Source organism: Thalassophryne amazonica, chromosome 8 (assembly GCF_902500255.1).
Source record: "Thalassophryne amazonica chromosome 8, fThaAma1.1, whole genome shotgun sequence".
NCBI lineage: Eukaryota > Metazoa > Chordata > Actinopteri > Batrachoidiformes > Batrachoididae > Thalassophryne > Thalassophryne amazonica.
In genome coordinates, this window is record NC_047110.1 from 89,303,740 (window position 1) to 89,317,048 (window position 13,309).

Here is a 13,309-nt window from a genome sequence, read left to right on the forward strand (position 1 = left end):
ATCATGAGTGTAAGTGCATATAATTGTAACTGTTAAAAATGCATGAATGACACAAAGTGAAAATACTTATCAAATAACAAAACCGAATAATAAAATAATAACTAATAGTAATAATAATAATAACAGTAATAGTGTGTATATGATAAGAACCTAAACAATTTATAAATACATTAAGGCAGTAAATTAACATTAAAAATTACATAATTAACAGGAAATAAAAGGATTGAGTTCTTCTAAAAATTTAGGTCTAAAGTTCTAAAAAAAATTCTGGGCTGACATGGCATTCAAACTCATTGCTTAATTTATTACCACCCAAATGTCAGCTACCTATTTTATGAACACTACCCAATCTACAGCCTGTGTGTGTGTTTATATATATATATATATATGTGTGTGTGTGTGTGTATATGTATATATATATATATATATATATATATATATATATATATATATATATACACTCAACAAAAATATAAATGCAACACTTTTGGTTTTGCTCCCATTTTGTAGGAGATGATCTCAAAGATCTAAAACTTTTTCCACATACACAATATCACCATTTCCCTCAAATATTGTTCACAAACCAGTCTAAATCTGTGATAGTGAGCACTTCTCCTTTACTGAGATAATCCATCCCACCTCACAGATGTGCCATATCAAGATGCTGATTAGACACCATGATTAGTGCACAGGTGTGCCTTAGACTGCCCACAATAAAAGGCCACTCTGAAAGGTGCAGTTTTGTTTTACTGGGGGGGGGATACCAGTCAGTATCTGGTGTGACCACCATTTGCCTCATGCAGTGCAACACATCTCCTTCGCATCATCCGTGAAGAGAACACCTCTCCAACGTGCCAAACGCCAGCGAATGTGAGCATTTGCCCACTCAAGTCGGTTACGACGACGAACTGGAGTCAGGTCGAGACCCTGATGAGGACGACGAGCATGCAGATGAGCTTCCCTGAGACGGTTTCTGACAGTTTGTGCAGAAATTCTTTGGTTATGCAAACCGATTGTTTCAGCAGCTGCCCGAGTGGCTGGTCTCAGACGATCTTGGAGGTGAACATGCTGGATGTGGAGGTCCTGGGCTGGTGTGGTTACACGTGGTCAGCGGTTGTGAGGCTGGTTGGATGTACTGCCAAATTCTCTGAAACGCCTTTGGAGACGGCTTATGGTAGAGAAATGAACATTCAATACACGAGCAACAGCTCTGGTTGACATTCCTGCTGTCAGCATGCCAACTGCACGCTCCCTCAAATCTTGCGACATCTGTGGCATTGTGCTGTGTGATAAAACTGCACCTTTCAGAGTGGCCTTTTATTGTGGGCAGTCTAAGGCACACCTGTGCACTAATCATGGTGTCTAATCAGCATCTTGGTATGGCACACCTGTGAGGTGGGATGGATTATCTCAGCAAAGGAGAAGTGCTCACTATCACAGATTTAGACTGGTTTGTGAACAATATTTGAGGGAAATGGTGATATTGTGTATGTGGAAAAAGTTTTAGATCTTTGAGTTCATCTCATACAAAATGGGAGCAAAACCAAAAGTGTTGCGTTTATATTTTTGTTGAGTGTATATATATTTGTACATGTATATATGTGTGTGTTGAAATTACAGCCCTTAATCTGATGATTTATCTATGTTGTCCACACTTGATGTGTGCATATGTTTGTTTATCCACTTTCACAGAATGGTGTGCTGCTGAGGACTGTTCTGGACCCAGTGACCGGTGACTTGTCAGACACCAGAACACGTTACCTGGGATCTCGGCCTGTCAAACTTTTCAGAGTTAGGATGCAGGGACAGGAAGCTGTAAGTGAATCAAAGCCCTTTTTGTGCTTTCTTGGAAAATACTGGATAGAATTAGGCCAGATATATAGATTGAAGCAATAATTATGATGCAATATGCAGCCTAGAGGAGGAGAAAGAAGGTTTGGACCTCGAAGGCAGTCATTTGTGGTGGAGCTACGGAGCAGGCCACATATCCGCTTGACCGGATTTGAAAACTTGCAGTGCATCCAGAAAGTATACACAATGCTTAATTTTTTTCCCACATTTTCTTACGTTACAGCCTTATTCCAAAATGGGTAAAATTTGTTTTTCCTCAAACTTGTACAACACAATATCTCATAATAATGATGTTGGGGGGGTTAAAAAAGCTTTTTTGAGATTTTTGCAAATTTATTAAAAATAAAAAGCTGGAAAATCACATGTGCATTAATATGCACAGCCTTTGCCATGAAGTTCAAAATTGAGTTCAGGTGCATCTTGTTTCCATTCATCATTCTTGAGATGTTTCTACAGCATAATTGGAGTACACCTAGGATAAATTCAGTTGATTGAATTTGGACATGATTTGGAAAGGCACACACATTTCTACATATAAGGTCTCGCAGTTGACGGTGCATGTCAGAGCACAAACCAAGCATGAAGTCAAAGGAATTGTCTGTAGACCTCCAAGACAGGACTGTCTCAAGGCACAAATCTGGGGAAGAATACAGAAACATTTCTGCTGCTTTGAAGGTCCCTATGAGCACAGTGGCCTCCATCATTCATAAATAGAAGTGTGGGTCCACCAGGACTCTTCCTCGAGCTGGCCGCCCATCTAAACTGAGCGATCTGGAGAAAAGCCTTAGTCAAGGAGGTGACCAAGAACCCTATGGTCACTCTGTCAGAGCTCCAGCATTCCTCTGTGGAGAGAGGAGAACCTTCCAGAAGGTCAACCATTTCTGCAGCAATCCACCAATCAGGCCTGTATGGTGAAGTGGCCAGATGAAAGCCACTGCTTAGTAAAAGGCACATGGCAGCCCACCTGGGGTTTGGCAAAAGGCACCCGAAGGACTCTCAGACCATGAGACACAAAATTCTCTAGTCTGTTGAGTTTGGAGGAAACCAGGCACCTTCCCTACAGTGAAGCATGGTGGTGGCAGCATCATGCTGTGGGGATGTTTTTCAGCGGCAGGAAGTGAGAGAATAGTCAGGATTGTAGGAAAGATGAAGGCAGCAATGTACAGAGACATCCTGGATGAAAACCTGCTCCAGAGCGCTCTTGACCTCAGACTGGAGCGACGGTTCATCTTTCAACAGGACAGTGACCCTAAGCACACAGCCAAGATATCAAAGGAGTGGCTTCATTTCAGCTCTGTGAATGTCTTTGAGTGGCCCAGCCAGAGCCCAGACCTGAATCTGATTGAACATCTCCGGAGAGATCTGAAAATGGCTGTGCGTCAACGCTCCCCATCCAACCTGATGCAACTTGACATGTGCTGCAAAGAGGAATGGACAGAACTGCCCAAAGATAAGTGCACCAAAATTGTGACATCATATTCAAGAAGACTTGAGGTTTTAATTGCTGCCAAAGGTGCATCAACAAAGTACTGAGCAAAGGGTGTGAATATTCACACTTAGTTTCATTGGATGTTGCTGCTCTGTGGCCGAACAGGAAACGTCCAGTGTGCTTGCGCAGCGTGTCCACGCATTAGAACTTAATTCCATTAGATGGAGCAATTCCTCCATGGCTGGACAGGATGCACGGGCTCCGAAATTGTTTGGAAGCACTCTGATAAAAATCCAGTTACAGTGGTCCCTCGTTTATTGCGGGAGTTACGTTCTAAAAATAGCCCGCGATAGGTGAAATCCGCAAAGTAGTCAGCGTTATTTTTTACAATTATTATAGATGTTTTAAGGCTGTAAAACCCCTCACTACACACATTTTCTCAATTTTCTCTCCTGTGTAAACACTCTCAAAGTTCAAACCTTAGTAGAAAAATAAGACCAGTATTATAGAATGAAACCAAAGATCAAAACCTGTTTTCAGGCCCAAACATTTGTTTGAGAAATAAAAATATAACGTTTTCCTATAAAAAATTATGATTGCTTTTAGAACTAACAAATTTAATTTTAACGATTTAAATTTAATTTTAAGGGTTTCTAGATAGCTCAGATGCATTCTGAGCATCCAGAACAGTAATTTTAATGTTTTGAGAAGACCATAAAGTGGACACCATTTGACTTATACAGTTTGAAACTGTGGATATAAGTACTTTATTCTGAGAATAGCCAGCATTGATTTTTATTAACATCCTGGTGTAAATAAGGTATCACCACATGTGTAGAACTCAAAAAGAATGATAGGTTGAGTTCTCATTAAAAAAACAACTGCATTGTGGTAAAATGTATTCATAAATATATGAAAGAACAGGCTCTTAATTATTAATTATATAACGGCTGAGTGGATTGTTGTCATTTGATTGGTGCTTGTATGTCACATGACATGGATTAATTCATCCCATTAGTGTTGCATTGCATTCAGAGTGCGGCTTGGTTCCATTTAGAGTGCAAATTTGGTTCCATACGTTTGGTAAAATTACACTCTTACGTGCACACGCGCACATGTGATCACGCATACACACGTGTGCACGTCCTCGTGCACGTGTACGCACTAGGGGTGTCACGATTCTCCAAATCCTCGATTCGATTTTATTTTCGATTTTAGGGTCACTCGATTCGATTCTCGGATTTTCTTTTTCTTACAACAGAGAGGCCTATGCTAGTTTTAGATTAGTCTATGATCAGTCATTGGTTTGATTCATCAAAGGTGGGCTTGGTATAAGTGATACTTTTTGTAATACATCACATTAGGCACTAATGGTAAAATTTTAATAATTTAATTAAGATATAATGTAACAATCTTCTCAGTCAAGTGGAACAACAAAAAAACTTAATAACAAAAATTAGAGGTCATAGAGGGTAGCTGCCATCTAGTGGCTTTTTTTGGTAGCAGCAGTGTACACTATTAAAATAGCAATGTGCAACATAACAAAATAATAAAAAAATACAGTAACAGTCATGTGCAAAGTAATAGAACAATTAGAGCCATAACAAACTAAACTCTATCCTATAACAGTTGAACATAAAAAAATAAAACTTTTGGTCCCTGAGAATGACAACTGTCATTTTTCTTTAACAAAGATATAACTTTATGTGGAAAGAAAGATGCTCCTTAAGGTACCAAAACTAACATATTTGTGGCTAGACAAGACAACGGTATTTTTATATTTTCAAGTTTTTGTTTAAGAAGATGAGAATGTCCACATTCTCTGGCGAAAGGGCTGCTCTATGAGCAGTCACAATGTCCCCTGCTGTGGAGAACATTCTCTCACTTGCTACACTTGTTGCTTACACAGCAAGATAATGTTTGGAAAGCTTGGACAAATTTGGGTACTGATGCTCATTGTTTTTCCACCATTTCAGTGGATTTGCATCCACAGAAATTACTTTTGCCATCCTGTATAGCTCAATCTCCTCCTTGACAACATCAGGCCATGATTTTGGTGGTGTTGATGTAGTGGAGGCTGTGCTATAAAAGTCACCAAACAGTTCACTGAGTGTGATTCTCTTTGCTGGGGGGCTGCCTTCACTGGATGCTGCAGTTTCTGGGTTCTCTGCATGGTATTGGCTGGTCCCTTTTCCTGAGGCCTGAGTCTAAAAAAATAATATAAATTTATAAATGTATCAGTATTTCAATTACAAGATAATTTTGCATCACTATTAATAGCTGACATTTCATCATATGAATTTCAGTTTGTCACATACCTGTGTGGGATGCTTTTGTAGGATTTTCTCAGCCAGACTGTTGAATATCTCTTTCTGAGAGGGGTCATCCAGATGGGGTAAAGACTTGAACCGAGGGTCCAAGGCAGTGCGCTCATTCAGGAACTGTTGAAGACTGGGATCTGAATACCTCCCTTCAATGTTGGTTGCTATAGCAGATTTACCATCCTTCACAATCTGTGAATCTGTGCCACTATGTTTCATTGTTGTGAGAATGGAGTGTTTGAGTGGCAGGATCATAGACACAGTGGGCTGCTGTTCTGAGCTCAATAGAGTTGTGATTGTTTTCATGGGCTTCAGAACCTCAACCACATCCTCCAGAACAGTCACATCTTGATCAGAGAGTGTGATGAGATCTTTGGCATTCTTTTTAACATCTTTTCTGTGAGTGCAGAATAAACAGCAGCTTGTTGCTCTAAGTAGCGTTTGAGCATGTCATAGCTGGAGTTCCACCTTGTAGTGACGTCTTGAATCAGCTTGTGAGGAGGAAGCTGGAGCATCTCTTGTTTGGCCTTTAAGACAACTGCTGCAGTCGTGCTCTTATGAAAGAAGGTGACGACTCTCCTGACTTTGCTCAAAAGACGAGAAATCTGGTTTACACCCAACCCCTTCTGGGATGCCAGGTCTACTGTGTGTGCAAAACACCCTATATGCGGTGACAATCCAGCTGCACTTGAGGCATTGACAATGTTTTTGGTATTATCAGTGGTCACAGGGATGGTTGTATTTTGTTTATCCAGTTTCCATTCTAATGCTGCTTCCTTTAGCACTTCTGCCAAATTATCACTTGTGTGTGATTCATAGATAGGGCGAGTTTGAAGTACTGGACTTTCAATCTCCCAATCATTATTGACGTAGTGTGCTGTCACTGTAATGTAGCTCACAGTTGCTCTTGAGGTCCAGCCATCTGTTGTTATGGCAACTGACTCCGCAGTGCTTAGACCCCTCAAAACTTTTTCTTTAGCATCTTCATACATGGAGGGCAACAATTTGGTTGTAAGATGCGACCTGCTGGGAATACTGTAGCGTGGCTCAAGTACGTTAATTAAATGTTTAAACCCAGCGTTTTCCACCACTGAATAAGGCTGCAGGTCTGCTGCTGTGAATAGCCCTATAGCGTTAGTTATTGTTTTAGCGCAAGCTGAGGTCTCTGCAAGTTTCATTACAAACGAAGAGTCAATAGTTGGCTGGACCAATGATGATGTTTTTCCAGCCAAATCAACATCTTTGTGATGACGGCGAATGTATCCAGCCATGTCGTTGTGTTTCCCGTAGCCGGGTAAGGTACACGCGTGTAGCACATTTTACACACTGTTGTCTTCTTGTCAACACCGCGAACGCTGTCGACATAACTCACCGTGAACGCAAAATATTTCCATACTTCTGATTTAAGAGAAGCAGGAGCTGCTTCCAGCTCCAGTAAGGCATCCTTATCTGCACTTGCCATGGTGACATACTCTGCAGGTTAGCAAACTAGCGGCGTCGGCTACAGTGTACTGCGTCGCTTGCGTAGCTTAGGGGGCAGGATCGTCGATCCCCTTTTTGACTTCGAGGCTCGAGACCATGACATAATTTAGATCGATTTTGATGAAATATCGACATCGTTACACCCCTAGTACGCACGCATGCGCGCACACGTGCACTCATGCTTGTGCATGCACACGTCGCAAACACACACTCGTCTGCGCCCACGCATGCTCATGCGCGCCCACGCACACACAAAACCAATCCACTGTGCTGCCTGGAGGCTGTGAGCAGGAAGAGAGAACAAAAGCTGGACTCATTTCTGACATGATTTATTTATTTATTTATTTAGCTATACTGAGGACGTATACAGTCTTATTTTTACCAGCAATCTTCCACTCCAGCCTATTAATTAATCAAAAACCCAGACAGAGCTTTAATTCATTTGAAAGCTTGACTCTTAGTCTTGTCCATCCAAATTGGAAGTCCCAAAAACCAGTTTTATTTGTTGTTATCTATCGTCCACCTGGTCGTTACTGTGACTTTCTCTGTGAATTTTCGGACCTTTTGTCTGATTTAGTGCTTAGCTCAGATAAGATAATTATAGTGGGCGATTTTAACATCCACACAGATGCTGAGAATGACAGCCTCAACACTGCATTTAATCTATTGTTAGACTTGATTGGCTTTGCTCAAAATGTAAATGAGTCCACCCACCACTTTAATCATACCTTAGATCTTGTTCTGACTTATGGTATGGAAATTGAAGACTTAACAGTATTCCCTGAAAACTCCCTTCTGTCTGATCATTTCTTAATAACATTTACATTTACTCTGATGGACTACCCAGCAGTGGGGAATAAGTTTCATTACACTAGAAGTCTTTCAGAAAGCGCTGTAACTAGGTTTAAGGATATGATTCCTTCTTTATGTTCTCTAATGCCATATACCAACACAGGGCAGAGTAGCTACCTAAACTCTGAGAGTGAGATAGATTATCTCGTCAATAGTTTTATATCCTCTTTGAGGACAACTTTGGATGCTGTAGCTCCTCTGAAAAAGAGAACCTTAAATCAGAAGTGCCTGACTCCGTGGTATAACTCACAAACTCGCAGCTTAAAGCAGATAACCTGTAAGTTGGAGAGGAAATGGCGTCTCACTACTTTAGAAGATCTTCACTTAGCCTGGAAAAAGAGCCTGTTGCTCTATAAAAAAAAGCTTTCCGTAAAGCTAGGACATCTTACTACTCATCACTAATTGAAGAAAATAAGAACAACCCCAGGTTTCTTTTCAGCACTGTAGCCAGGCTGACAAAGAGCCAGAGCTCTATTGAGCTGAGTATTCCTTTAACTTTAACTAGTAATGACTTCATGACTTTCTTTGCTAATAAAATTTTAACTATTAGAGAAAAAATTACTCATAACCATCCCAAAGACATATCGTTCTCTTTGGCTGCTTTCAGTGATGCCGGTATTTGGTTAGACTCTTTCTCTCTGATTGTTCTGTCTGAGTTATTTTCATTAGTTACTTCCTCCAAACCATCAACATGTCTATTAGACCCCATTCCTACCAGGCTGCTCAAGGAAGCCCTACCATTAATTAATGCTTCTGTCTTAAATATGATCAATCTATCTTTATTAGTTGGCTATGTACCACAGGCTTTTAAGGTGACAGTAATTAAACTATTACTCAAAAAGCCATCACTTGACCCAGCTATCTTAGCTAATTATAGGCCAATCTCCAACCTTCCTTTTCTCTCAGAAATTCTTGAAAGGGTAGTTGTAAAACAGCTAACTGATCATCTGCAGAGGAATGGTCTATTTGATGAGTTTCAGTCAGGGTTTAGAATTCATCATAGTACAGAAACAGCATTAGTGAAGGTTACAAATGATCTTCTTATGGCCTCAGACAGTGGACTCATCTCTGTACTTGTTATGTTAGACCTTATTGCTGCTTTTGATACTGTTGACCATAAAATTTTATTACAGAGATTAGAGCATATCATAGGTATTAAAGGCACTGCGCTGCAGTGGTTTGAATCATATTTATCTAATAGATTACAATTTGTTCATGTAAATGGGGAATCTTCTTCACAGACTAAGGTTAATTATGGAGTTCCACAAGGTTCTGTGCTAGGACCAATTTTATTCACTTTATACATGCTTCCCTTAGGCAGTATTATTAGACAGCATTGCTTAAATTTTCACTGTTACGCAGATGATACCCAGCTTTATCTATCCATGAAGCCAGAGGACACACACCAATTAGCTAAACTGCAGGATTGTCTTACAGACATAAAGACATGGATGACCTCTAATTTCCTGCTTTTAAACTCAGATAAAGCTGAAGTTATTGTACTTGGCCCCACAAATCTTAGAAACATGGTGTCTAACCAGATCCCTACTCTGGATGGCATTACCCTGACCTCTAGTAATACTGTGAGAAATCTTGGAGTTATTTTTGATCAGGATATGTCATTCAATGCGCATATTAAACAAATATGTAGGACTGCCTTTTTGCATTTACGCAATATCTCTAAAATCAGAAAGGTCTTGTCTCAGAGTGATGCTGAAAAACTAATTCATGCATTTATTTCCTCTAGGCTGGACTATTGTAATTCATTATTATCAGGTTGTCCTAAAAGTTCCCTAAAAAGCCTTCAGTTAATTCAAAATGCTGCAGCTAGAGTACTGACAGGGACTAGAAGGAGAGAGCATATCTCACCCATATTGGCCTCTCTTCATTGGCTTCCTGTTAATTCTAGAATAGAATTTAAAATTCTTCTTCTTACTTATAAGGTTTTGAATAATCAGGTCCCATCTTATCTTAGGGACCTCATAGTATCATATCACCCCAATAGAGCGCTTCGCTCTGAGACCGCAGGCTTACTTGTAGTTCCTAGGGTTTTTAAGAGTAGAATGGGAGGCAGAGCCTTCAGCTTTCAGGCTCCTCTCTTCTGGAACCAGCTCCCAATTCGGATCAGGGAGACAGACACCCTCTCTACTTTTAAGATTAGGCTTAAAACTTTCCTTTTTGCTAAAGCTTATAGTTAGGGCTGGATCAGGTGACCCTGAACCATCCCTTAGTTATGCTGCTATAGACTTAGACTGCTGGGGAGTTCCCATGATGCACTGTGTGTTTCTTTCTCTTTTTGCTCTGTATGCACCACTCTGCATTTAATCATTAGTGATTGATCTCTGCTCCCCTCCACAGCATTTCTTTTTCCTGATTCTCTCCCTCAGCCCCAACCAGTCCCAGCAGAAGACTGCCCCTCCCTGAGCCTGGTTCTGCTGGAGGTTTCTTCCTGTTAAAAGGGAGTTTTTCCTTCCCACTGTAGCCAAGTGCTTGCTCACAGGGGGTTGTTTTGACCGTTGGGGTTTTTCCGTAATTATTGTATGGCTTTGCCTTGCAATATAAAGCGCCTTGGGGCAACTGTTTGTTGTGATTTGGCGCTATTTAAATAAAATTGATTTGATTTCCTTTAGGCGGTTTCTTACTGTTCGGTCACAGACGTTGACTCCAGTTTCCTCCCATTCGTTCCTCATTTGTTTTGTTGTGCATTTTCGATTTTTGAGACATATTGCTTTAAGTTTTCTGTCTTGACGCTTTGATGTCTTCCTTGGTCTACCAGTATGTTTGCCTTTCACAACCTTCCCATGTTGTTTGTATTTGGTCCAGAGTTTAGACACAGCTGACTGTGAACAACCAACATCTTTTGCAACATTGCGTGATGATTTACCCTCTTTTAAGAGTTTGATTATCCTCTCCTTTGTTTCATTTGACATCTCTCGTGTTGGAGCCATGATTCATGTCAGTCCACTTGGTGCAACAGCTCTCCAAGGTGTGATCACTCCTTTTTAGATGCAGACAAACGAGCAGATCTGATTTGATGCAGGTGTTAGTTTTGGGGATGAAAATTTACAGGGTGATTCCATAATTTATTCCTCAGAATTGAGTGATTCCATATTTTTTTTTCCCTCTGCTTGGTCTAAAAAAGTAACTGTTACTGACTGCCACAATTTTTTTTTCCTGATTGCTTATAGTGTTTCTTAAAGCCAGAAAGTTGCCATTTGAAATGACTTTAGTTTTGTGTCATGTCTGTGATCTGCTTTTTTCTACAAAATTAAACAACTGAATGAACATCCTCCGAGGCCGGTGATTCCATAATTTTTGCCGGGGGTTGTATAACAGCAGATGGAAAATGAACAGTCTCTTACGAAAAAAAAAACTATGTGCAATGGTGAAAATATGAACCCCAACCTAAAATAAACCACTGATGTTCAGACATTTACCCTTCTTATTTTGTCCTTAGCAGAATACACTGCCTCCACTCACATAACATTCAGAGTCTTTGTCTCCTATCTTTTCTGGAGGCAGTCATTCATGACATCAATGTAAGAGATGTCATGGCCAACTTTGTGGTTGACGGTAATAAGTGCAAGCACTGTGAGTCTTTCCTGTGCCTTTAAAGTAGCTTTTGATCAATTTGAGTTAGGAAAAGCTCCATTCGGCTGAAGCTGTTAGCTATTGGTCGCATTTTGTCAGTTAGCCAGCTAATCTATCCAGAGCATAAACTGAATGGAAGGTTTGGTTATGACAAAAAATATTGTAGTCGTGGACATGCAAATGTACCTTTGTTCAACCAACTTTCTTTTTTCTTTTCTGTGCTCCAGAGGGAAAATTCCTTTTCTGAGACATGCCGACTTGCACTCACTTAAGTTCTCACGTTAGTTATCAACCGCCCAAGCGGTACATATCTGAATTGCCAAACAGTGGCAGCAGCCAGCAGCAGGAATCGATTAACTTAGTGTTGTTGTTGTCAAGCATGAAAATAATATATAAATCAATAATATGTGTGAAATACCATTTTGTTTAAATTATTCAATATTATTAATTATTTAAAATTTTACGTACTTTATCATGATTCCTCTGTCCTCTTGGGGGCCCCCTGGTGGCGTGGGGGCCCTAAGCGACCGTGTAATTTGAATATCCTTTTGGCCGGCTTTGTTCATACAGTGAGGAAAATAAGTATTTGAACGCCTTGCGATTTTGCAAGTTCTCCCACTTAGAAATCATGGAGGGGTCTGAAATTGTCATCTTAGGTGCATGTCCACTGTGAGAGACATAATCTTAAAAAAAAAAAAAAAAAAATCCAGAAATCACAATGTATGATTTTTTTAATAATTTATTTTTATGTTACTGCTGCAAATACGTATTTGAACACCTGTGAAAATCAATGTTAATATTTGGTACAGTAGCCTTTGTTTGCAGTTATAGAGGTCAAACATGTCCTGTAGCTTTTCAGCAGGTTTGCACACACTGCAGCAGGGATTTTGGTCCACTCCTCCATACAGATCTTCTCTAGATCTTTCAGGTTTGGAGTTTCAGCTCCCTCCAAAGATTTTCTATTGAGTTCATGTCTGGAGACTGGCCAGGCCACTCCAGGACCTTGAAATGCTTCTTACAGAGCCCCTCCTTAGTTGCCCTAGCTGTGTGTTTGGGGTCATTGTCATGCTGGAAGACCCAGCCATGACCCATCTTCAATGCTCTTACTGAGGGAAGGAGGTTGTTTGCCAAAATCTCGCAATACATGACCCCATCCATCCTCCCTTTAATACAGTGCAGTCGTCCTGTCCCCTTTGCAGAAGAGCACCGCCAGAGTATGATGTTTCCAACCCCATGCTTCACGGTTGGGATGGTTTTCTTGGGGTTGTTCTCATCCCTTCGCTCTCAGACTGCAGGCTTACTTGTAGTTCCTAGGGTTTGTAAGAGTAGAATGGGAGGCAGAGCCTTCAGCTTTCAGGCTCCTCTCCTGTGGAACCAGCTCCCAATTCAGATCAGGGAGACAGACACCCTCTCTACTTTTAAGATTAGGCTTAAAACTTTCCTTTTTGCTAAAGCTTATAGTTAGGGCTGGATCAGGTGACCCTGAACCATCCCTTAGTTATGCTGCTATAGACGTAGACTGCTGGGGGGTTCCCATGACGCACTGTTTCTTTCTCTTTTTGCTCTGTATGCACCACTCTGCATTTAATCATTAGTGATCGATCTCTGCTCCCCTCCACAGCATGTCTTTTTCCTGGTTCTCTCCCTCAGCCCCAACCAGTCCCAGCAGAAGACTGCCCCTCCCTGAGCCTGGTTCTGCTGGAGGTTTCTTCCTGTTAAAAGGGAGTTTTTCCTTCCCACTGTAGCCAAGTGCTTGCTCACAGGGGGTCGTTTTGACCGTTGG

The 13,309-nt window shown here is 40.8% G+C and overlaps 1 protein-coding gene across 3 annotated transcripts in view; it reads left to right on the forward strand.

Annotated features, from left to right (window-relative positions):
• sf3b3 (splicing factor 3b, subunit 3) overlaps positions 1–13,309 on the forward strand; it is a 112,141-nt gene that overhangs the window by 43,116 nt on the left and 55,716 nt on the right. For all 3 annotated transcript variants that reach the window (XM_034176960.1, XM_034176958.1, XM_034176959.1), the window contains exon 17: positions 1,693–1,815. In XM_034176960.1, the coding sequence (XP_034032851.1) occupies positions 1,693–1,815 (123 nt within the window). The remainder of the gene's footprint in view (positions 1–1,692; positions 1,816–13,309) is intronic.